The sequence below is a fragment of the Indicator indicator genome, chromosome 6 (genome assembly GCF_027791375.1).
Source record: "Indicator indicator isolate 239-I01 chromosome 6, UM_Iind_1.1, whole genome shotgun sequence".
Classification (NCBI taxonomy): Eukaryota; Metazoa; Chordata; class Aves; order Piciformes; family Indicatoridae; genus Indicator; species Indicator indicator.
In genome coordinates this window covers 23,208,334-23,234,994 of record NC_072015.1, presented here as the reverse complement: position 1 = coordinate 23,234,994, position 26,661 = coordinate 23,208,334, and the positions used below count along the sequence as shown (strand labels likewise).

General features: G+C 39.3%; 1 protein-coding gene across 1 annotated transcript in view; it reads left to right on the top strand.

The window, feature by feature from the left end:
- COBL (cordon-bleu WH2 repeat protein) overlaps window positions 1-26,661 on the top strand; it is a 110,831-nt gene that overhangs the window by 8,182 nt on the left and 75,988 nt on the right. Inside the window, 5 exon segments of the mRNA XM_054381982.1 lie at window positions 1,921-2,131; window positions 2,769-2,997; window positions 5,074-5,118; window positions 7,538-7,632; window positions 10,704-10,787. Of these exon segments, the coding sequence (XP_054237957.1) occupies window positions 1,921-2,131; window positions 2,769-2,997; window positions 5,074-5,118; window positions 7,538-7,632; window positions 10,704-10,787 (664 nt within the window).

Genomic DNA, 26,661 nt, shown 5'->3' with positions numbered 1-26,661 from the left:
CCACACTTGCCATTTTTTTTCATCTCACACTGTTTAACTCCATTAAACTTGAAATAGGTTACTGTAAAGAAGGTCCTTTTTCATCCCTTGAGGGGAGAGCTATCACCTACATGTTTTAGTCTCTCATCTACCCATCCGTCTGCCCCGACCCCAAGCAGTTTCTCTACTGCTGACAGCTTGCACCTGACCGACTATTCTTGAGCTACAGATGTAATGGTGCTAGCTAATAACCCATGAAGGATTTTGTTTTCTTTGAATTTGCTTCCATTTTAAATCTGTATACAGTTTTTCCAGTCTACACCTCAGAAGGGATGCCAGTTCCTTTAGCAAATATGTTGGCTATGCACCTATTTTCAGTTCTGCTAGAAGAAAAATACCCCTGCGTATGACAGGCTTCAGGTGTGGCTGGTCATTTTTTTTCAGCTTTCCACTGTTTTGTTGATGACAGATACTGGTTTATGAAACCAAAACTTTTTAGAAACATAACTAGTTTTAATAAACCTGTTTTCTCTAATCCTAGGTATTGAATTTTAGGGTGGAAGACTGAAAAAAAAAAAAAAGAACACTTTACTACCTTGTTAGAAGAGAATTTTTGAAAGGTGGAGGAACATAGCTCATATCTGCTGTGTTACACAGTTTCAAGCTCCAGTGAATGTTGAGATACTGACACAAAACAGAATACCTCTGTGAAATGCCATGGAATAAGAGAGGAAAAGTGGCTGACTTTTAACCTTGTGTTTTAAGAATCACACCTGCACTAAGAGTTCTTGATAATGCAAATACTTGAAACCAGATGGTTTTACACAGGGTTAATGCAAAAGAGATCTCTTGTACTTGGAAATACTGCTGGTGTCAAAGGGATTCGAGAGGGGAAGGGGCAGGAATGACCTGAAAGTTACAAACTTGAAAAAAAAAAAATCCTGTCTGCCTTTTGTTCCAAATTTAAATATTCCACTTTGAGTTGCATTATGTGAAGGTTCAAATCTAGATAGAGTTTACAATACTGTAAGTGCATAATTTATGCATATCTTGCTTTCATATTAAAAGGGTTTGAATTGCAGAATTTAACAGGTGGATTTAGCAGATAGGATGTACTTTGTCTGTTCTTGTTATTACAGAATCACAGAATGTTAGTGGCTGGGAGGGACCTTGAGAGATCATCCAGTCCAACCCCCCTGCCAGAGCAGGATCACCTAAAGCAGGTCACACAGGAACACATCCAAACAAGTTTTGAATATCTCCAGAAAGGGAGAGTTCACAAGCCGCCCTGGGCAACCTGTTCCAGTGTTCTATAACCCTCACAGTGAAATAAATTTTCCTCATGTTTCCATGGAACTTCCTGTGCCTCAACTTCCACCCATTGCCCTATGTGCTGTCATTAGGCATCACCAGGCAGAGCCTGGCTCCCTCCTCTTGGCACTCACCCTTTACATATTTATAAACATTAATTAGGTCACCCCTCAGTCTCTTCCTCTGCAAACTGAAGAGCCCCAGCTCCCTCAGTTTCTCCTCATAAGGAAGATGTTCCACTCAATCATTTTTGTGGCTCTGCACTGGACTCTTTCAAGCAGTTCTCTGTCCTTGAACTGAGGCACTCATAACTGGACACAATATTCCAGATGCAGCCTCACCAGGGCAGAGTAAAAGGGAAGGGGAAAACTGTTGTCTGCCATATTGTGAATAGCTAATTGCCAGCTGGTAAGCACACACTGAAGTACAGATATATTTAATTTGTAGCATTTTATCTGATCTGTTTAGCATTTGAAAACATTAACACCATTCCTTCCCAAAGATGGTTAACTAGTGACACATCCACAGCTTATATTGTCTGTTTTTCCCCCATATTAAAACTGAGGTACATTTTTTAACAATTGTTTTTTTTTCCCTCATGCTAACAGTGGATGTTTTTTCTTTCTGCAGTAAAGCTGTGATGGATCTCTTGGTTGATTTATGCAGCCAGTATCGCTTAAATCCATCCCAATATAGTCTTGAACTGAAGTCTTCGGGAGCTCAACAACCTCTGAGTTACAAGCCAAACACTTTGATAGGAGCACTGGATGTACAGATGGTATTTTTGAAAGAAAAGATTCCTGAAGAGAAGACAAAGAGAACTCTGCCAAGGGTCCCTGAGGTTGGTACACTTTAGGGTTAAAATGGCGTCAGGAAACATCATTTCATTCCTATGAAAGCAGTTCTTCCCATCTTTGCATCTTCAAACCAAACGAGAAAGGCCTGAGATTGGCTATAACCTGCTTTAACCTCTTCAACAGATTTGCATGAAGACTGGCAGGTGCCAGCATTTAGACAAAATGTATGTTGCTTGTAGTTCTTATAAATCTGTTCTCATAAAGATCCTTGATTGAAGACTGAGATGATTGAAATGTATAGTAGTGGCTGAAATTCACAGTATTGTGAAGATTCAGAAGTAGCCATTTTCCAAATATGTTTGCTGAAATTGTTGTTATTCTAAATCAGTATAGCTAATTACACTGTCATGCCTTTCAATGTGGTACTTTTAAACATTCGCACATTGTATCTGCCTCCAATTTATTTTCCTTATTCACCTCTTCTTGTTAATATCTCCTTAGTGTCAGGGGAGTTCTGCAGATTTTTTAATAATACTCTTTGCAACAGTGCATGTGGGTAAGTTTGCCCAGGAATAGTCAAGACAATATGAAAGTCCCCAATGCCTTTCTCATTGTAAGCAGAGCTTAGCTATCACAGATGGAGTGCTAAGAGCTCATGTTTTTTTTTTTTTTTTTCTGCAGAAATCTGTGAGGCTGGTAGTGAACTACCTGAAGACGCAGAAGGCCGTGGTTCGAGTTAGTCCAGAGGTGCCTCTCCACAGCATCATCCCAGCTATTTGTGAGAAGTGTGAGGTCAGTCAAGAGCACATTGTTCTTCTGCGAGATGGCATCACTGGGGAGGAGCTGGAGCTTACTAAGTCTTTGGAGGAGCTGGGGATAAAGGAACTGTATGCCTGGGACAGAAAAAGAGGTAAGCTGAGACTGAAAGCATTGGCTGTAGGGTTAGATGATATGCCAACAATATTACTGGCAACTTGGAAGCATTTGTGCTTTTGTTCTTTTGGGGCTCAGCTGAAACAACAGTGCCATCTCAGTCTGGAGAGCAGCATGGATTTGTTCAGTGAGCTGTGCCAGAGTGGCAGCCATGACAGCATCGTGCCCAGCCGTCCCTGGCTGCTTTTGGGCCCTGTGCCAGGCTGGGTTGGCCCCAGGCAGGGCTCTAGTTGGCCTAGGGCAGGACTAAAGGAGGAGCTTTGCTGTCTCCTGGGTTCCTGCTATCTGCTGCCAGTACAGTTGTACATAACATGGAGACTTCATCTAGGCAGAGCCTGTGCTAAGGGTTGGAGAGAAGGAAAGGAGAGACATGTCATAGTTATGGCAGCTGCAAAAGCTGAAAGGCAGAGAAGCAGCAGACTGGAGTTTCTGAAAAACATACTTTGGATAGGTTCAGAAGACAACTCATCCAAAGAGTGAAGTTATTGACAGTTTAATGAAGAGGAGCTAAGAGGTATTTGTATTTCAGTTTTTGTTCTTTTGATTATTCACTGTCACTTTCTGTTCCCATAGACGATACTGTAGTGGCAGCTTCTTGGGTTTGAGTTTTATCAGCCTTATTGTGCCTTCAAATAACAATGTGCTTTAAAATATACCCACTTTAAAAATACACATTGACAAATGCCACTTCCTTTAAGGTCAGAAAGTGATATTCATTAAAACTTTCCCCAGCAGTTTATCTCAATTGTTTTTCACCACCAACACAGTAAATGTCCTTATTTATTGTTTAGATAATGTCAGTCTTGTAGGTGGTGAGTAGCTGGCTTATTTTTTATTTATGTAATTACTTATTTATGTTGGCGTTCTGTATCCTCTTTCTTTGGTAAGTGACAGTTCTACCTCTGTGTGAGTCAAATTTCATGAGTTTAGACTTTTAAGTAAACTAAATGTCTCCTTTTCCTTTGAATTCTAAGGATGCTCAAAAAAAATGGCTGACAACATGTGATAACTCAGTTGCATGTTTGTTTGGGTTTTTAAGATGTGTTTACTGTAATTAAGCTAACCATTTTGGAGCAACATATTTGAACATGCAGAATATGCAACAGGATTCATTCAGCATGGTTCACGGACAACTTGTAGAGTCATTAGCCTCATCTTTCTGTAACCACTTTTCCTTTAAAATGAAAGTGATTATATATTTTCTGATGTGGTACTGGTCCTCAAATCTGGTTGTATCCTGTATAGTCAAAACCAAGACTTTATGTCAGGGCTGGGTTTACAGTGACAAATTATGTAATACTAATTGTATGTATTATGTAGCCTTCCTGCATTTTATTTGCAAAAACACTTCTAGCATGCTGCTCTCTGTATCAGAATTGGTTTTTTATATCCTATTCTTTTTTAACCTTTCAGTATACCTTTCATTATGATAAAATCCCTCTGAATCCTGAGAGTGTTTCAACTTTTCTGCCTTCCTTTTATTCTTCACCACTGCTGTCTGATAAGAACCCTGGTAAATACATATAAAATTTATAAAAGGTTTCCTTTATTCCAGCAAATTCCTTCTTCCCATGTTCTCATTGTAATCTCCAAGAGGACTCAGGAACAGGTGGTCAATGCATTGAGTAGATGTCCAGTCTGTTTAGTATAGGACAGATTTTTAAAACACATTCCCACTAATGAGTAAGGCATCAGAGGTGCTGGAAGCACAGGCTGTGCTCATAACAGCAGGTTCTAGAAAAACTTTGCTCTTGTCAATCTTGCCTTTTCTGAAACAGAACTACCAAGTCTTGAAGGATTAGTAAAAGAGAAGCTCTGCTGCCACCTGCTTACTTAATGTGATTTCACAGTAGAAGCAGCTTCACAAGTGAATCGGGAATAAATGCAAATGCTAGGAGTAGCAGCTCTGCATGTCTGTTGTCACTCAACATTCTTTTTCTGTAATGTTTAGGAAAACAAGTACTGGGAATAGTTAATGAATATTGTTGCTTATGGGGCAATATTAGAAGTTTAATATGTCTTCTCTTGTGCTTTCATTGCTTGCCTTTTCCAGTTCCTCCATCAAAAACTCAGTCTGAACCTACTCTGAACTATAGAGGTACTGTACAATGCTGCTGAGGGAAAACTGTCTTTCCCTTCACACAATTTTATGTGTTTGCTAGATGGATCTTTATGAATGTTGTGTAAAATGCTGTAGAGAAAGAAGATATTTTAGATCTGTGTTGTCGTTTGTAAAGTGTCTATGTGCCTCTACTTTTGGTCAGAACAAGCACACTTCTGTGCATACTGCTTCTTCAGTCATTGCTGTTAAAATCCCAGCATTAACAAATCCTGTCAGTTAACTCTTCTGTGATATGCTATGTTTCTTTATGGATCCCAAACCTTTTCAGGTTACCTAAAACATGATTAGATGAGGAATACTAGCATTTTAGCAGTCTCTTGTGTTCAAAACTAGCATTGAAGGAATATTTTGAGGTCTATGAGATCTTCCACTGATTTCAGTTTACATGCAGTCAAACATTTTAATATCAAACCTATGTGTACACATTAGAGAACTCTGAACAGATAGAGTCTTCTGAATTGCTATGGTAGATAGGGTTTGGTTAAACTACATCTGCGCATCTGCTTCTGGTTAAACAGAAAATGTGTAAGTTTGTTCTATCCTTTCCGCCCACTGAGTCTGTTATGACACATTGCTTAGATTCATTATCCTCAAGAAAGGTATGGTTGGTTTCTAGCTGGCTTTACGTCTTTGTGTTGCTAGTAAAACCAGCGTAACAAAATAGAACTGTGGATAACTTCAAATTTTCATGAAGGAAATCCACCTCCAGTAGTTGACAACTGTCAAGTGAATCTTAGCTCATGGCCTATTGCCCCTTGGCTTCAGATATGCCAGTGCTTTTCCCCCTGATCTTAGTCTGTCATGACTTGCTGTGACTTGCTCTTATACAGAGCATAGTATTGAGGAGAATATCTACTGTGTTTATTTCAGAAAAGGTAATACAAATTTGTAAAGTTTCCTTGTTGTTTTGAAGTGATGTGCTGTGTTCAAAATTCCAATTTACTCGTTTTATACGATGTTTAATGGTGATGTTGATGATTGGCTGGTACTGACAAAAGCTTGTGCTAGCCTTTCATTGTCGTTATTAATAATTAAGGACTATGCAGGGAAAGGAATCGTGATCCACACCTAATTGCAGCCCAGCCCTGGGCAGAAAAACAGCAGTTTCTGGTGAATGAGGATAGGCAGCGGTTAGTATTTGATGAAAGTATTAATTTGTTACTGTATTTTTTTTTTTTTGCAGTGGATCTGCAGCCTTTCTTAAGGATAGTTTCTTCCTGTTTTCCCCTGAGTTCATCATCTTTACTCTTTTTGTCCTGTGAACTACTGTATGTGCTTAACAGCTTCTAACACCCAGCATTTTTGGTTTGCAAAAGAGTTCTATGTGAAAGGTTATGTGCATTGTGTGAATTGCAAATCAGTTTACAGGGGTTCTGGGATGAGGGTGTTTTTTGTGTGTGAAGTAAACCTTTATTTTATGTCCAAAGAAAGTCATTCTTCATTTGCTTTTTAATTGTTACTAAACAAATAGAGCAAATATTTATGGGACAAAGCAATTTTTCTCTGTACATTAAACTTACTATGTGCAAGTGAGATGGCCTGGGTGGGTTGAACCAGGGAAATCTTCATTGCATCATGGAGCATCCATTAAAAAAAGAGTGAGCACTTCACGGTCTGGGTACTGAATGTCAAACCAGCAGATGTTCTCTGTAATGCACACACTTTTCATTTTGCTCATCCAGCTTGGCTGGTGTGGGGAGTACTGGGGGGAGGCTAAACGGTCAGAATTCATACAGTTATTTAGCTGGTTCAGGAAGATAGACATGGTTGAACTCTTACCAACTGAAATGCCTGTAAACTTGCCTCTATTCCCACCTAAAAAAAAAGCACCAAGATAGGAAAAGATAATCGTAGTTAGCTTGTTTGAAGTTCTAAGGAGAGCCTTTATATCAAAGCAAAGGTCTCTTTCCTTTTCATGTATCTTTATCCCAATCCCCATTAAGAGTTTTTCCATTAACTTCGCTGTGTTAAGTCAGTCCTGTGAATTGTTAAAGATAGTGTTTTGTTTTGTTTTGTTTGGGGTATTTTGTGGCTTTGTGGGTTTCTTGTTGGGTTGTTTTTTGTTTTATTTTTTTCAGTGAGTTTTAAGTGAGACATCTAACAAGCATTTCTGAAGATAAGCAACTTGAGCATGTTTTGCCTTTTATTAAGGATGAAATTCTGATTGAAAACATGCTGCAGTGTATTAAATTATTCCATTTGTCTCCATTAGAGTTTGGAACAAACAAGTTTGATGAAAAAGAAAGTGCAGTATCTGGCAATTACTTAGATAATTCAGTTTATAACATCTACAGCTCAGAAAAATACAGCATTAATCCAGGATTTCTTTAAAAATACTGTTCTTCTGAATGTTTATTTTAGAAATGTAAAAAATACTCCAATTTAATTGTTTCAGAACCAAGTCGAAAGGCTTCAGTAAGCAATGAAGCAATAGAAAAAGAAAAGACAAGACTACTGGGGTTATTTAAAACTGATAGAAGAAGCAGCAAGGTAAGTGTTCAGCAGTGTACTACCTCACTAAAGAGTTGTTTTCTTCTCAGAGCTATTATGTCTGTAGGTGGTGGAATTTGTTTTAGACTTTTCTTCATGTTATTTTTGTTTTCTTTTAATTTTTCTATTTACTCCTTCTCTGCCCACCCTTCCCCCTGCCTTTTTTTTTTTTTTTCAAATCTTGTTTCAGGTAAAGGGTTTGCAGATGCACAAACTTTTTAATCAGTACAGTATGATGGAAATAATCAGCTGCTTATTGACGAAGTCAGACACATTGATCATTTACTTTTTTTTAAAGTGCCTAAGGGGTTAGCACAGAGCAGCAGTTTCAAGCCGTCTATTAGTAGTGCTCAAATTACAAAACGCTTTCATGAAAGAATTGATGTAATGTAGAATATTTAAGATACCAAGCAGAAATGATAATCTGTTTTAAAGCATTTATATCTTTAGGAAGTTCTGTGCAGCCATGCCGTTGCCATCTCCAAGTCTGTAAACCAGGGAATCAGGTGTTGAAGAAATAACTTGCACTACTAAACTGAAGGATCAGTATCTGCTAGGATGCGTGTTAGGAATTTTTAATTTTAAATTTTCAAAATTAAGATTAAAAGTAAAGAAATCTTGTATAAAATAATTTTCTTCTCTTGAAATGCCTTTATGAAAAATATGTCATTCATCACAGAAATTAACTATAGAAAATTTTTTATTACTCAAGAACAGAGTAAAAATACTGAGATTTTACCTTCATACTTTTTGTGTCCTTGGCTACAAATACCAGTGCCAACAGATTTTGATTGTAAAGTATTGAATACTCCAGGATACCAGAATAAAGAGACATTTTTTTTCTTTCTAGTTTAAAATGCTGTCCAAGGCTTGTGCAATGGAATCATAAAATGTGTGGTACTAAGAAACATATTCTTGTTAATGGACTGATGTTTCGCTTACCCTTCCAGGCTTCTCAGTCATGTTCTTAGAACTTGAAAGCTTTCCAAAATCTTTGTTAGTTGTCTGTCATTTTGATTATGATCAAATTCAACTTGCTTTTACCGAGAAACAACTTCCTTTACAGACACAGGGAATTACAGTGTTGAAAAAATGGATCTATCCTGGATGATGAGCTATTGTTAACATCTTATAAAGGACACAGGGAAACTGTATTTTATGAGATAGGAAGTCAGTCACTTTTGGAGTCTTTATTCTGCATAAGAAAATACATCCCATTTAGAAGGGGAAAAAAAAGCATAATCCTGGAAGAATTGAGTAAGCAAGAGGTCAGATGGAGCCTCTAGAGCACGCTGCAGGGCTGTATGATGTAAGAACCAAATCTATTGCAGCATGCTGACAATTTCTGCATTAAGCTTGTTCTCTGATTCCATTTTTCTGAACTTCAATATGAGGTGTGTGCTCCTGGGGTTGAAACTCCTGAAGCATCTCAGACTTAACTTGTGAAGTATTTACACTTGCAACCTTAGAAAAAGTTGCTATGAAGTATCCCAATTCTGTGGTTACTGCAGTGGATTTCCCACAGCTGAGTTCGAGATGAGTGTCCCAAGACTTCAAACTCCTCCCTCTTCTCCTGTTGTCTTCTTAATGCTAAGTCAAGCATTTTCTTTACTCCAGGAAGGAAGTCATTGTTACTTTTTCAATTCAAACATCTAGGAGTTTGAACAGAGCTCGATGGGAGAATTACTGAAAACAGAAGAGTAGCACAACGCACAGGATCAAACAGGTGTTCACTAGCCATAATACACCTGTCTTGTTATTGTGGAAGACTTCTAGCCAAAACAGCAGTGAAATTGCCGAACAGACTTAACAGAACAAGTGCAAATTAATGAAGTTCTTTTAAGAAAGAATTTGATAGGCTGGTGAAGAGGTTATATGATGGGGTGCTCTGTGATTTTAGGACACAGGGATCAAAGGCCTGGAGTTCCTGGAGAGCTCCTCTTTATGGTTATTCCTGTATTTTTTACTCCTCCATAGGACTGAAGTTGGTTCTGCTCATTCATTTTTTTTGTTTGCATTATGATTTGCAGTGTTCATCTGTGTGTGTGTATGTCATCCTGCATATTCTGTATTTTACAGCTATTTGACAGCAAGAACTGTCCAAAGTCTTGCATACTTGTAGCATTGCAGAGCTGTAGGCTTTCTCAATGACAAGGCAATTTCTTTTGCCAGGGAATAAGAGTATTAGCCTGTGATACAGACTCTCTTGGATCAGGTGTCGCTGCATGCTACAAGCCTCACGCTCAGATTTCCATGCTCACACACATGCCTGCCATCTTGGCTGCATGCTGAGAGGAACAATTATGATATGACAATGGTCTAACTTTTGGAAAAAACTTTCTGCTGTGTTGAAACACCATGACACAGAATGAAAGCAGAGTCCTATTCTCATGATTGATACAGATTTGTTGACTATATTTCTTTGGTTAACTTTATACTGTCAGGCTTAATGCCAGATCAGGTATGATCTTGTTCTCTTAGTTTTAATTTTATGCTGGCTCAGTTACCCTCTGTTCTCCTGCTGCTGGCATAAAACCTGTAAAAGTGGCATAAGGTCTGTTTGATGTGAAATGTAGTCATGTGCCTAAGGCTAAATTCAGATCAAGTCGGCACTGCTAAACAATACAGTAAAGCAGAGGTCCTGTACACACAATCATGGGATCTAGACTTAAGTGAGATGTATGCTAAGTGCACAGAAACAGTCCTGCCATTGACAAGTGGCAGGGAAAATATTCTCTGCTTTCTCCCTTGTGCCTGTGGACATAACAGAGACTTGCAATCTGGTTCCTGGTGCTACAGGAGTAGCTTGCTACCTGTTTTCCTCCTCACCCTAAAATTTTTCTGTTTCTTTATGTTCTTGTTCTTAAATCTTTCTGCTAATGAATTTCTTAGAGCCTTACCTACATCAGATAAATTTTATGCATTATTTCAGAGTTTCTTAGCAATTCGGTCCAGCACTGCTGAGACAGGTTGTCTTGGTTCTGTGATGAGGTTTGATGCTTTGCTCTGGCATGTTTTTGCTGTGTTGTTTCCTTTGCTGCTGCTGTGTAGGATACTTGTTTGTGTTGCAGACAGAAGAACATTTGAGGATGTACAGGGACTGTGGTGAGGAGGATGTTTTTAGTTCTACATCTACAAGTGAAGGAAGTTTGGATGTAAGTACTAACAGAGCTTGTAGACGCTATTGCATTCCTATTAGATCCTGCAGTTTGAATACCCAGAAACCACTACTATTCCTGATGCTTAGCAAAGCAGTAGAAATAGCTTACTTCTTAGCAGGCTTAGTTGCAGTTTGTGTGTCTTGGTGAAGTTAAAATGTGATGCACTTTCTTCAAATAAAACTTGCTAGCTTTCCTATAAATTTTCCTTTGAAGTTCAATTCTAAGCAGAAGTAAGCAAAAAGTGTTCTAACCAAAGCTATGTAAGTGTTGTTAACTGTAAGACAGTGACAATACTGCAGGAAGTAAGAGTATATTTGCCCTGTCAGTGACATTTAGAGATGGCTTTCTTCTTATAAAATCACACCTCTCAGTTTTATCCCTTTGCATGTCTTCTACAGCATGTCACATTTAATTTGTTTCTTAAGTAGGTTGAGGGAGCAGACTACTTTTGTTTTAAACACTGGAAATAACAGAAAGGATTTTTAAGTATTTCAGTGGGTTTGGGGGTACTAAAATCACAGAATCACAGAATATATGTGGTTGGAAGAGACCTTAAAGATCATTCAGTCCAACCCTTGACCCAGCACTGAAGAGTCAACACTAAACCATGTCCCAAAGTGCCAGATGCATGTGCCACTTGAACACCCCCAGGGACAGTGACTCTACCACTGCCCTGGGTAGACAATTCCAATGTTTGATAACCCTTTCAGTGAAGAAAGATTGCTTAATATCTTGCCTAAACTTCACCTGGTGAAGCTTGTAACCGTTTCCTCTAGTTGTGTTGCTTGTCATCAAACAGAAGAGGCTGGCCTCCTCCTCACTCCAAATCTCCCTCTGGGTGGTTGTAGAAAGCGATAAGGTCTGCCCTCAGCCTCCTCTTCTCCAGACTGAACCACCCCAGCTGCCTCAGATGCTCCTCGTAGGTCATATGCTTCAGGTCCTTTACATGAACCACATTTAGAAAGACATTAAAGTGCTTGACAGGGTACTAACCTATGAGAATTTAGGTTTCTAATTAGGAAATGTGAATCCTAAATACTTTTGTAAGGCTATTCTGGTGGATTAGCAATCATACAAATAGTTTGACTTTTTCTTGCTTTTTTTTTAAATTACATGGCTTTTTGTTATCATACTTTCAAAACATGGAAAGGACTCTGTTACTGACATGAGAGAAGCCTGAAGTGTGAGGTTCAGCTCTGAATCCTTCTTTCCCTTTTTGAGAATGGGGGTTATGTTTCCCCTTTTCCAGTCAGTGGGGACTTCACCAATATGCCATGACTTTTGGAATATAATAGAGAGCAGTTTAATGACCTCGTCCACCAATTCCCTCAGTACCTATGGATGTGTCCCATTGGGTCCCATGGACTTGTACCACACTCAAGTTCTTCAGATGGTCATGAACCTGATCTTCACTTTCAATGGGTAGTTCCTTCTTCAAGCTTCTGCCATTATCTTGACTTCAGGAATGTGGCTGGAGCCCTTGCTAGTGAAGACGGAGGCAAAGAAGTTGTTGAGAACCTCAGCCTTCTCCACATCATTTGTTGCCAGTTCTCCTGTTTCCTTTCTGAGGGGGCCCACACCTTCCCTTGTGCAAAGGATATCTGTACTTGCTTACTTCAGTGGAATTGAATATCCTTATTCAAAATAAGTGATAACTTACATAGCCATATGTGTGAAATACATAAATAGAGTTCATTTTATAAAAGTTTCATTGAGCTAAGACAGGGTGGTGATTGTCCCCCTCTACTCTGCACTGATGAGGCCACGCCTCGAGTATTGTGGTCATTTGTGGGCCCCTCACTATAGGAAAGACATTGAGGTGCTGGAGCCTGTCCAGAGAAGGGCAACAAGGCTGGTGAAGGGCCTGGAGCACATGACCTGTGAGGACAGATGGCTGAGGGAGCTGGAGTTGTTCAGTCTAGGGAAGAGGAGGCTGAGGGGAGACCTTACCACTCTCTACAACTACCCTACAGAAGATCGGAGCAAAGAGGACACCAGCCTCTTCTCCTTGGCAGCAGCACCAGGGGAAATGGTTACAAGCTGTGCAAGGGGAGGTTTAGGCTGGATATTAGTAAATACTTCTTCATTGAAACAGTTGTCAAACATTGGAATTTGCCCAGGGCAATGGTGGAGTCACCATACCTGGAGGTGTTTATTTGGTGTGTGGACCTCGTGCTTAGGGACATAATTTAGTATTGATTCTTTAGGGCTGGGTTAAAGGTTAAACTGGATAATCTTGAAGGTCTCTTCCAATCAGATACATTCTGTGATTCTATGAATTTTAGCAATGTTTCAAGCAGCAGAGACTTCCTCTTTTGCAACATCCTCAGGATTATTTTCTGTTACTGTTTTGGGTCACCAGAAAGTATTTTGCATTTTCTATGTGGGAATCGAGGCCAAAGTTTCAGATTTATTTCTGAAAGGAAAACAGTTTGCCTTTCCTGCCTATAAGGAAATAGACAACTCCTGAAGTGCTATGAGGTAAGGGCAGGAACTTCAGTATGCTTAGTTTAAATCCTTTTCTCATTATGTGGTGATGTGCACTGAATTGTAGCAAAGTAACAGTTTTACTATCCTCTGTATTAATTGAGGGCTTTTTTTGAAACTGAGTGTATTGTAAATGAAGCAGTAATTCGCTCTTAATCTGTTTCAATTTTGTGCTAAGCAGATAAGCTTTATATCCCAGTTGACTTTTCACAACTCAGATGCTATTGAAATACACTGGTGTATAAATGCAACATACTAATAAAGCAGTTGGAGCTGCAGCAGAGTTAACTGTATTTTACATTTAGTGTGCCCAAGGCAGAAAGTCAGAGCTGGAATTTCAAACAGCTGGGGGAAGAAAAATACTTTAAGTCATCTCTGCCGCCTGGTGTCACTCTCCTCTAACAGTTGATCCAGATGAAACCCGGTATTTGGAATGCAGGCTAAAATTAGCTGGATTTATTTTGAAGTCCTTTGTGTTTTCATAAATCAAGAGCTAAAAAACACATCCCAAACATAGTTCTGATGTGGACTTTGTTTATGTAATAAATCAGCTTGGGAATGAAATATTTAGAAGTACAGCCAGGGGCACTTATGAGAGGATTTAAAACTTCAGCATGAAGTCTTATCACACTAGAGTTTCTCTAGTTCAAACAGGGCTTCAGCAGAGCTATGTTAGAGGATTTTCCTCAGGATTGTTTTTTAAAAATCTCATTCTCAGTGTATGTCTGAATATAGGTGTTACGCATAAGAGAATCAGTGAACCTAAATGAAGCAGATTGGTAGGTCTCTGAGTAATAAATCTATCATGGCTATTATTATATATGTCCATTAATAACATGATTAGAGAAAAATGATGTTTTAAATTCATAGCAGTTATGAGATACAGTTAGGTTTTTTGTTTGGTTTGTTTTGTTTTTTCATTTTGTTTTGGTTTTTGTGTCTTACTATAATTGTGAGATGATGTTCAAGAAGAAAAATACTGTGCTAGTGTATGAAAAAGGTCATCAGGAATTCTGGGCCATTGGTAACCTTGGCAATCACTTCTTCAGTGATGGGAGCAACTGTATCCCCTGTAAAGGCTTTAAAAAAAATACATTATTTGCTTTTTGAGGGTCATGTTTGCTCTTAATGTAATACAGTTTTTTATGCCCTCATTGATGACAGCAGTTATGTCATTCAAGAATCACATAGAATTATTGAGGCTGGAATAGACCTCTGAGATCATCAAGTCCAGCCTATGACCTAACACCACTCACTTCCATCCCTGGAAAAATGATGGAGGGGCTCGTCTGGAGGTCATCTCCAGGCACATGGAAGAGAAGAAGGTTATCAGGAGTAGTCAGCATGGATTTACCAAGGGGAAATAATTCTTGACTAATCTGAAAACATTCTGTGGTGTTGTAACTGAATGGGTAGATGCAGGGAGAGCAGTGGATGTAGTCTACTTTGGCCTTAGCAAGGCTTTTGACACTGTCTCCCGTAACATCCTTGTGAGCAAGCTCAGGAAGTGTGTGATAGAAGAACAGACAGGGAGATGGATTAGGAACTGGTTACACAATAGAGTGCAAAGAGTGGTGGTCAATGGTGTCGAGTCCAGATGGAGAGCTATAATTAATGGAGTCCCTCAGGGGTTAGTGCTGGGTCCAATCATGTTCAAGATCTTTATCGGTGACACTGATGAGGGGACAGTGTCTGCTCAGCAAGTTTGCTGATGATATGTAACTGAGAGGCTTGGCTGATACACCTGAAGGCTGTGCAGGCATTCAGTGAGACCTGGGCAGACTGAGAGCTGGGTACAGAGAGGAACCTAATGAGGTTCAACAAGGATAAGTGCAGAGTCCTTCATCTGGGAAGGAATAATAAACTGCACCAGTACAGGTCAGGAGGTGATCTGCTATAGAGAGCAGCCTTGTGGAGCAGGACCTGGGAGTCCTTGTGGAAAACAAGTTATCCATGGACAGCATTGTGCCCTTGTAGCCAAGAGGGCCAATGGGATCCTAGGGTGCATTAAGAGGAGTGTGTGCAGCAGATCAAGGGAGGTTCTCCTCCCCCTCTACTCTGCCCTAGTGAGGCCCCACATGGAATACAGTTCTGGGCTGCCCAGTTCAAGAGGGACAAGGATCTACTGGAGAGAGCCCAATGGGGAGCTACAAGGATGATTAAGGGACTGGAGTATATGACTTATGAGGAGAGGCTGAGAGTCCTGGGGCTTTTTAGACTGGAGAGGAGAAGTCTGAGAGGGGACCTGTGATCCTGTGACTCGACCATGTCATTAAGTGCCGCATCCAATCTTTCCTTCAACACCTCCAGGGACGGCAACTCCACCACCTCCCTGGGCAGTCCATTCCAGTGTCTAGTTACCCTTTTCATGAGGAATTCCTTCCTAACATCCAACCTAAACCTCCCTTGGCACACCTTCAGGCCATGCCCTCTCATCTTGTCACAAGTTGCCTGAGAGAAGAGCCTGACCCCCACCTTACTACAACTTCCCTTCAGGTAGTTGTAGAGTGTAAATAGTTCCCCCCTCATGATATGCTTTGCCAGTTCAGAAGTAGTTGGAAAGAAGGATTGAGTAGACTTACGCAAAAATGATTGGTAATGTGATTTCTCTTCAGCTATGTCAGGTCCCAGGTGATCAGTTAATACTATCTGCTGTCAAGGATTTCACCTCATGTGGTAGGTACTGTTTAGTGCAGTAGGAATAAGAATACTGCCCATGTCATGGAATTATGGAAGGTAACAGTCATCTGCTTCTAATAGTTCCTTTCGTCTGACAACCACATTCACTTCATGTTCCTGCTTTCATGTTCTTGCTTCTGAGTCTTCTGGCAGTGCTTAGGATGATGTTGATTTTGTGTGTATACTTGGACTAGCAGGGTCAAGTCCTGGTATAGTTCTGTTGCATTTCATACAGTTAGAGCTATCTGTGTATGCCGTTAAAGGTGTAGATTGTGCAGTGGCCTTGAAATAATTTAGCTTACTGTTTGTTGGCAAAATGTGAAACTCAACACATGTGAGTAGAGACAGCTATTTAAATACTACAGTAGACTGGTTTGTTCCCCCTATTGACTGGAAAAGATAGAGTATAGTTAAAAGTGTTTTCATTTGTGCAACTATTTACATGATTAAAAGGAAAATAGATTTATTAAATACAAGATATCTCAGGATGAGGTTCACAATCACAGTAGAGTTAGTTTTATTTTGATATCCTGTGGTACCCTCTGGAAAAAAAATATGTGTCATTTTACTGTTGGCTTTCCTTGTTAAGAAAAAGTTTTGCCAGACCAATCTGGCTTGCGAGTGGCACTTGGAGAATTCCAATAGGTAGTAAAAATGACAGTAACCATCTTCTTGTCTGCTGAGGACAGGACAAGAAGTCATGTGCTTTATATAAAGTAATAAAAATTTAACATAGATATTAGAGGAAAAAAATACCTGATTGCAAAGAGATTTCACAAGGGAGCAGGTTCTTAGAGACTTAAATTCATATCATCACCTAATCTGTAAAACCTCCAAAAATGTCTAGGTGATGAGCTACACACTTGACACTTTTACATATAATCAGCTTTTTCTTATCTTATGTGATAGAAGGTAAGAGCTTGAAACGGTGGCTGCCTGACACCAGACTTTAATTTCTTGCTCCAAAGCGTGATGTTATTAGACCTCTTCAAAGAAAATGTCCTGGGAATTAATGAAAATAAATCCAAACAGTACAAATCTCAGAACTAGCTGAACTACTCTGGCTAAAAAAAAAAAAAAAAAAAAAAAAAAAAGCCTGAGGCAGACACCTGGAATGGAAGTTCTCTGTCTATGGTTAAAGCATGGTAAAGTTAAAAGCTATTAAAACTAGTATCTGGTAAAGAGACATGCTGGCTGACCCCTCTTATGCCTGTGCTGCTTAGCTTGTACTACCACAGGATTGCCAACATCATGCATTCAAAAACCACTTGTCAGCAGTTGCCCTCTACCACACAAAAGTGGCTTGAGATCATGAGTTTTGAAAACCATTCAGGGTGGATGTCCCTTCCTTCTATTTGCCCTCTGAGAATTAGATTTGTAGAAGTCATGTTTCTGAACTTCATTTCCTTTTTTTTATTTATTTTTGTAATTATGAAGGTTTTATTGAAAAAATACTATCACATAGTCAATGTTTGCTGGAACCAGCATCTTTGTGTAAGACTGCATGGCTCAGAGTAAAATCATGGCAATGCATTACATTCACGTTGCTCCTTTTAAAAAGACAACTTGGGAATTTCAGTTTCTGCAGTGGTTTTTGCAGGACATTTTGAAGGAGATATTCTCAAGAAACACTTGGAGATGAACAGAGAGAATTGAATATGTTGAATTGAAAGGGCTTGAGTAGATCCATATCTACAAAAAAATTGGACACATCTATGCCTCTCAATGCCTGTTTTAAATACCCAGCAGTGTGGACTGTTGGACACTGGATGTAAGCATCCCAGAGTCAGACTTCCCAAGGTTTGAAGCCACTGAAATCTGTACAGCATGAGCTGTACATTGAACTGCCGCTTCTTCATCTGCAACCTGCTTCTGATCAAGATTGAAACTTTGACTCAGCTGCTAGCTTTTATGCTAAAAGCTTACCACCTACCAGTACTAGCCAAAATGAGAGCTAAGTTCAGTTCTCTTCTCTGCCTTTAGAGATACCAGCCAATCTTCTCTCTCTCTCAGGACCATTATTGGTCATAAGAGAATTATTTCCTCCTTTTGAAAGAAAACCAAAATGCTTGCTGGACTGGAGACTGCCTGGAACAAAGCTGTGAGGTATTCTTGATGTGGGCAGCACCCTTTTGTAGAAATACGCAAGTATTCAGTGACTCAGAGAGAGCAAAAGCAAGCTTAACTATGCAGACAAGTAACAACTTAAGTGTGGTGGCAGCTCTGGGTTCCAGTGTCAGCACCAGAGATGTTTTTCTGTTTTATGCTAAGGAGATGTTAGATCCAGCCTGTAAGTAGTCACTGAAGTTATCAGTAGAGGAGCCAAATGACTGTTGCTCCCTGCCCAGACAAGTGCCCTAATCTTGGTGTCTTTATTCATGTCCTTGAACAGAGTATAATCTTCTTGTCACAAGAGGGGAAAGTTTGTTTCTTTCCAACTAGAAGTTTACCAACCTGGATTTACCATATTCTTAGAGAATCATTGAGCTTGGGACAGAGGGGAGGACAGGAAAGAAATACTTTAGCTGCCTTCTAGCAGCTGCATTTTTGGGGAGCCAGATTTCTTCATTATGCTTTAAAGGCACCCTTGGCTGATTAAGAGATTTGCCTATTTTTTGGATACTGATAGCATTTAGACAGGAGGTTAGAAACATGGTCTATCAGCAGTTTTCATGCTCAGCATGGCCAAGAGTGGATTCAGGCACCAAATGCGAGCAGGCACATCTGGAGGGTATGTGTCAGGCTTATTGAAAAAAGGCACAAAGCAGTGTGTGTTAGGGAGGCTCAGACGACCACGAGCACAGTAAGTCAGGCTAGTGTAAAGCTTTCAGAGCTGAGCTGCATGGCATCCCTCTCAATACTGTGGATGTACTCAGTCGGTCTGGTGTAAGTTGGCTCAGATATCTCCCTTGGATGTTTAATTAAGACCTAGTGACACACCCTTAACCACCTAAATCCTTTTATGTCTGATTCATCTTGTTACTGATTTCACTGAAAAGTTCTGAAGTCAACTCACTGGAAAAAATACAACAATGTGGCAGCTAATAAGACCAACGACTTTTAATTTGCATTAATAAAAGGACATTAAGAAAGCAAACAAAGACAAACTTGAATTCCATCTGAGATTTCTCTAGTGGCATCTCAACCGCTCAGGCTTTGCTTCTTTGGTATTTAATATTAGCAGAGCCCCTTAATAGTGTATAATAGCCCTATAATTCATGTTCAGTCATAATTCATTCAGCATATTGTTCTTAGTGTAACCTGCAAGCATGCAATGCTGTGGAAAATGCCACCTTTAAAGAAAAGTTTATCCCAGCATCAGGCTCTTTTGCAATTAGATAAAGCAGAGATGTAGTCCCTTAAAAAACTCTTTTTAACATATTTCTGTGCACACAAAATGCTTTTTATGTTTAGTATTGGGATGGTCTGGGAAGAAGTCAGGGAATTGTTAATTCCACTGCAAAGTATATTTCTGTTTGATTTAGAATCATAGAATCAGTCAGGGTTGGAAGGGACCACAAGGATCATCTAGTTCCATCCCCCTTGCCATGGGCAGGGACACCTCACACTATATCAGGCTGGCCAGAGCCTCATCCAGCCTGGCCTTAAACACCTCAAGGGATGGGGCCTCACCCACCTCCCTGGACAACCCATTCCAGGCTCTCACCACTCTCATGGGGAAGAACTTCTTCCTCACGTCCAGCCTGAATCTCCCCACTTCCAGCTTTATTCCATTCCCCCTAGTCCTATCACTACCTGATATCCTAAAAAGTCCCTCCCCAGCTTTCTTGTAGGCCCCCTTCAGATACTGGAAGGCCACAATAAGGTCACCTCAAAGCCTTCTCTTCTCCAGACTGAAGAGCCCCAACTCTTTCAGTCTGTCCTCACAGGAGAGGTGCTCCAGCCCTCTGATCATCCTGGTGGCCCTTCTCTGGACACCTTCCAGCATGTCCATATCCCTCTTGTAATAGAGGCTCCAGAACTGGACACAGTACTCCAGGTGGGGTCTCACCAGAGCTGAGTATAGGGGAAAATCACCTCCCTTGACCTGCTGGCCACACTTCTCTTGAGGCAGCCCAGGATCTGGTTGGGTTTCTGGGCTGCAAGTGCACATTTAACAGCTCATGTTGAGCTTCTCGTCCATCAGCACCTCCAAGTCCTTTTTTTCAGGGCTGCTTTCCAGCCAGTCACTGCCCAGCCTCTATTTGTGCTTGGGATTGCCCTGACCCAGCTGCAGGACCCTGCACTTGGTCTTGTTGAACCTCATGAAGTTGGCTTGTGCCCATCTCTCCAGCCTGTCAAGGTCCCTCTGGATATTTAATTTATATAATTTATATAATTTAATGATATTACAAAGCTTTCCAAATGTACCTACTGTAGTAAAAGGATCAGTGTGTATTTATGCCAGTGCCCTTTACAAAACAAAATCAGACATGGCTAATTGTTTGCTGTTGAATCCATATTTTTAGTATGCAGTGTATTATTTTTTTTCAGACACCAGCATTTGGTTTTGTTGTGGCATATCTGAATCATGTGTGACTGTAGATTTATTGTATCAATCTAAAATATATTATTCCCACATGTATATTTTAGATACAGTGAAGATTTTCAACACCAGTTAGGGTGTTCTTTTCTTTTGCAAACCATTTCTGAGGCATGAGCACTAATAGGATTTGATTCTTTTCCAGCCTCTTCTGTGGACAGTGAATACTCAATTTCATTAAAACTAGTGGCAAACAATAACGTTTCTTTTAATTAGATGATCTCATAATTTCCACACATATTTGTTCTGTGCATTATTGTTCGTTGGCAAAACTGAGCTCCTTGGTAGCGTGTGAAACCATATGTCTCAATAACATCTTATGGCAGGTGAGAAAGGATTTGCAAAACAACATTTGCTGACAGGACAGAATGCATTTTACTTTGATGGGGAAGTCTTCCTGAGTAAATTTTATGGCTTAGTTTTCTCATGCAAAATCAAATGTACATGAGCCTTAGCAAGCCTTACAGGTCTCCCTTTAACTCGGAGAGAAGTTGTGTGTGTGAAGCAAAGACTGTGTACCACTAAGTAGTGTTTCTGCTGCTCACTAGTTCATTGCTACAGAAAGAGACCTTCTAATGCCTGTAGTCTCTATAGCTGTATCATATTCTTCTTTTTTGATAAACAACTGTTACATTAGGTTTAATCCGTCTTTTGCATGCATCTCCAATGCTGATCTCCCCTTTGAGCTTAGTGGATGTGATGGAAAACAATTTCAGGCACTACTTTTTCTCTTACTCTCCAGTGTTAAATATTCTACTGGAATTCTCAGCAACATTTTGGGATGCAAGTTGAAGAGGGAAAAGAGTGTGACAAATAGCTGCTGGCCTATTTAAAGACTTTTACACCAGCATAAAGTAGTAATCGCTTCAGTCAGATCCACTTTCTTGAATTTTTCTTTTTATTTTTTTTAGTATAATTTACACTTCTAAGTAGATCTGAAAATACTTGGGAAAACTAAGGGAAGTATTTCTTGTTTTACAAATGGTCAGCTGGAAGTCCAGGAGAGAAAGTAGATCAAGGCAATAGCAAAGTCCTGCAAAGTTCTTAAATAGGTGAGTAGCTGTAGACATCGGATCACTGACTTTTCCAGTGTCATAGCAAGTGCCTGTTGAAGAGTTTTGTTGGTTCATTATCTCAATGATCTGGTGAGAGAGCCAGGTGTGACTGATGTCTGGGACGTGAGCTGTGTAGTCAATCTCTGGAGCATATTGGCACAGCAAGATGTAGATATTACCAGTAGATTTATGATTGTTAGTGTTTATTTCCCCCATGCCTGCCTCCTCTGATTATAATATTTTCTTCTTTCCATCCCAACAAATGTGCAGGCACACATCTTGATTTTAATCTCTTCTACCTAGTTTCACGACAGAAATGGTGTGAATTCATTGAATCTTGTTCTGATTTACAGTTGTTTGCATTGGACGAAAGTCAAGCCAGTAAAATGCACTGTGGAGGTTCACCTTATAAAAACCTAATGTCAGTGGAATTGACAGAAGGGGGAAGGGAAGAAGAAACATTTAAGAGTATTTATTAATCAAGAATTCCAGCAGCAAGGCTTCTCTTGCCTTGATTCTGGCAAGTGTACAGATGAGAGATAGTGTGCAGACCGTTTCTGCACAAACAGAAAGCTCTTCAAATGTAAACATTTGAGCAGCTGGCTTGGGAGATTAGTGCAGCAACGGTGGAAGGGGGGTTGGGGGGTAATAGTGAATAGTGGTGCTGTCTAAATTTAACAAACGTTAAACAAGGTCCTTGTTCTAGTTGAAGGGTTACAGGTCAGAAAGACAATATCAAAATACTGGCAATTGTGCAAGCAGTCAGAGTCATTAACTAGTTTTTAATTAAAAGCAACTTGTCTTTCCAAAGTTGTGACATCTTCCTCCCCACCTTAAAAGAAAAAAAAAAAAAAGGGCTTTTGAAAGAAAATGTTCTCTGCAACCTGTCTGAATTAAGAAAAAGACCCCATTTGATCCTCTTTGGAAGGGCAGCACTTTGAGACTTCCTAATGTTTTGCTTTGGATTTTGAATTGTCTTAATATATTGTTCTACTTTTCCTGTGGCTGAATATTACATCAAAAGGAAGCATTATGCTGAGAGTGGAAGTAGTGTAGGGTCTGTTAGCCTTGTAGATGTGTGCTCGTATGCTGCTTAACACCATCTGGGGTGGTTACATCTTGGTTTCTTAAACCTTCGCCAAGTAGTTACACAACTAGGATCAGGGTATTTGATCATGCATTGGTTTTTTTTTGGATTTTGTGTTTTAATTTGTGTTTTGATCATGCTTTTAAAACAACTCCTTGCCTATTGCTTGTGATCCAATTCAAAAGTGTTTTGTTGGGGGTGCTTTACTTCATTTTCTTAGCAGTAGAGACTGGAGTATGGGTATCTAGAGCCAAATTTTATGTTTAAAAAAATCAGAACTATGCTTTCTGTTCTGTTATTGTTAGGATTTTCATTGAGTTTGAAAGTATACTGGAGAAAATTATTTCCTGGAGAAATGACAGCTGCAGCATAGTTTAGAGCATTACTATCTTTTGGCATTGTAAAATTGGAGTGATCTTCAGAGAACTGATGATGGCTTCGCTACAGCCAGTGGAAGAATTTCTTGTTTTAACTGACTTTGGATCATGTCTTTTATGAGTTGCTAGCCATTATCTACACTAGGCTGTTTTAAAAATCATTCTTTCTTGTGGTACTTCAAGGTGTCTTTTGCATGGACAAAGATCTGATGCTTTCACCATTGTCTCTGAAGGTGTAAGGCCTTCTTTCCTTTTCAATGGACAGTTGACACAGATAAACCTCTTTAAGTTGCTTAATTTAATTCATGAGGTTCACCAAGAGCAAGTGTAGGGTTCTGTGCCGGGGCCAGATCAGTCCTCACTATCAATACAGCCTGGGGGATGAGGTGATAGAAAGCAGCCCCACAGAAAAGGACTTGGGGGTACTGGTGGATGAGAAGCTGGGTATGAGCAGACAGTGTGCGTTTGCAGCCCAGAAGGCCAATCACATCCTGGGCTGCATCAAAAGCTGTGTTGCCAGCAGATTGAGAGTGGCAATTCTGCCACTTTATTCTGTTCTGGTTAGACCTCACCTGGAGTACTGCATCCAGGTCTGGAGCCCTCAACACAGGAATAACATGGACATGATGGCATGGGTCCAGAGGAGGGCCAAGAAAATGATCAGGGCATTAGAACACCTCTGCTGTGAAGACAGGCTGAGGGAGCTGGGGTTGTTCAGCCTGGAGAAGAGAAGGCTCCAGGGAGGCCTTCCAGTACCTGAAGGGGGCTAGGAGAAGTTCTGAAAATCTTGGTGAAAATTTGCCTCAGAATGTAAGTACAGATTTTCTCTGTTCATCGACAGCTGTAACACGTAGAGATTTTCGAAGGCTGAAAGTCATATGTGTCACAATTTCATCAGACCCTTAAAGATGATGAGAAATTAATGTTTCTGGTCTGCGGTAAACTTGTGTAAGGACAACGCTTCCTTAAAATAGAGGGAAACCACTTTTTAATTTTAACTGGAGTAAAAATACTTGCAGTAAAAACTAGAAGTTATTTCTTCAAAACCAAACAAGTACACATCCAAAAAAAATCATTACAGGACCTATTCTATTCATAATTCTGGTCCCTGTGAAAATTTGCTATGCAAATATTAGACCAGATATTTTGAAATTGTATGTTTTATGCAAAATTTCCATCTCCTCTTCCAGTATAAATTTGCATATCCATAATTAAAATATATTAGAAATTATCAACTCTTATGGTTTGATAGTTCCTATATGTTAAAAGAATATATTGCAGAACAAGTTCTCTGTAGTGTTTCAAAATATTTTGAATTTCAGAAGGGCATATCCCAAATATAACAACGCCTATCTTCCATGAACCATGTTGTCCGCTTGATTTAAAAGAATTAATAAGCTTGGGGAAAATAAACTCATTGCAATGATTAATTCATTTCACTCAAGACCTCTGATCCTTATTGTGTTTATTTATGACTGATGAGTGCTTAACACCAGTGGAAATTACAAAAATAATCTTTTGTTGTTGTTGTTGATTTTTGACCTTTTGAACTTCCTTGTTTCCTGAAGTCTTTTGCCAGACCATTAATAAAGATAGTTTTTGATTTTCAGCTTGGTTGTTCAGCACTATTTGATTAAGCTAAATTATTTTCACATAGGGCAAAAGTGTTACTGAAAGCCTATTCAGACTTAGAAAAATGTGGCTTTTTCCATCCTTGCTCTTCCAAGATTGCTCTCACCAGATCTCTTAATGGCCTTCCAAGTCCAAGTGTAAATAGCCTCCTTTCAAATGTTCTTTCCTTATTTTCCTTCTGGCTTGGATTTTTATGTTTTTTCTATACTGGGATTGAATTGAGTTTTGGAGTCCATGTGAATTTTCCTCTATAATTCCTTCTTCTTCAGGTTTCATTAAAATCCATTTTTCCATTAGAGTCTGTCATTAGTTTTTAGACATCTCTTGGAAGGTTTTAATGTGTTTTTATGCATTAAATCCCTACCACAGAAATATTTATTATGCATTCACAAATCTGCATATTAATCCTTTGTTTGTGCTACTGAATCTTCATCAGCTTGAGTTCTGTTCATGTGACTTTTCTTCCACTGTCTTCATGTCAATAAATGAGTATTAGCATCACCATCTTTATGGGCTAACATATGACCAATCACTGAGTTTTCTTGCAGAATATGGTTTCTGCCCTGCACGGTCTCCTTAGTTCATTGTTCCTTCCTCAGGATATAAGGCAGTCAGTAATCTATCATCACATTCACTGAAGTCTTCTATGTTTTACATTGCTGCTCTCCTTTTCCAGCTTTTTGTCTTTGGGTTTCTGCAAGGGCCTCCTCTCAGCTCAGATCTGTTGAATATATTCATTGCATTCTTCACTATAATGACTGTCATTTTGTTTCTTTCTTCAGTTCTTTCTGTCTGCTTTTGTACTGCTTGGCTAAGTATACAGGAGACCTGTAGTGTTTTCTTCATTGTTTTCTGTTTCCTTTTTATAATTCACCGAACTCCCTGCACATCTCTTGTTACAAATCCATTTTCTGTCCCATTTGATGAGGCCTTTCATGCTTTTCTATACAGATTAACTTTTCTGGGTTTTTTTGGTCTAGCATAATATGTGGCAAAAATTTTCCTTTGTCATCCATCTACTGCACTATCAAGTAGTGCTATGCTTACTTAGCATATATGCACATAGCTGTCAAAAAATTTGTAAGTTATCTGAGTAGCTGAATTTGCTGACTGCCTATTTTTTTGTTATCCATTTTCATTTTGGGAATATTTTCAATTCAATCTTTCTCCCCATATTGCCATTATATATTTGTCTTTTTGACAGTCATGAAGAATCTATTTTCAAAATACAGTCTTCTTTTTTTATAGGCTGACACATTTTGACAGTGCACTGTGACAAAAAGAGTTAGATTTGTGGAAGTTAAAATTTTTAGCAGTCTAACCAGAAAGATGTAAAGCAGCCCTGAGAGAGGGTACATATTATATATATATCTATATATATATATATAGATATATATATATGTATAAAAATCAATTCTGGTGTTTTTCCAAAATGATACTAAAAAAAGGAGGAAGGGAAAAAAAATACAAGAGCGTTCTAGCAAATTAAACACAAAATTCTCCACATGCTTCTGAAAGTCAAGATAAACAATTTTGCGCTTGTAAGAAACACAAACAAAGCTTATCCTAAGCATCTGCTGGCATCCAGACTCATCTATAGTTCAGCCTGACTTTAGAATTCACTTCAGATTGTGTCTGCAGCCTGCACTCCTCTCTCCCACTAAATGATGGACTTGTCCTTTAACCTACCATGGAGCATAGAAAATACCTCCCTGGGGTTTGCATATCCAAAACAAAAGCAAGAATATTTACATTTTAGGGTATTTAAAATATATCTGTCATCCGGAAGGTTAAAAACAACAGACTGTGGTATCAGGTGCATAACACAAGAAGGGCATGAAGGAAGTGGGCATATTTGGGAAGCTTGTGCATAAACACCTGTGATTTCTCTGGGATGTATCTGTCGCTTTAATGTCCTTTAAAATGGCACTGGACATCCATGTGTTTTTTTAAAAAACATGGATTTAGTTATATCCACTTACAAAGATACATGTAATGCACGTGTTCT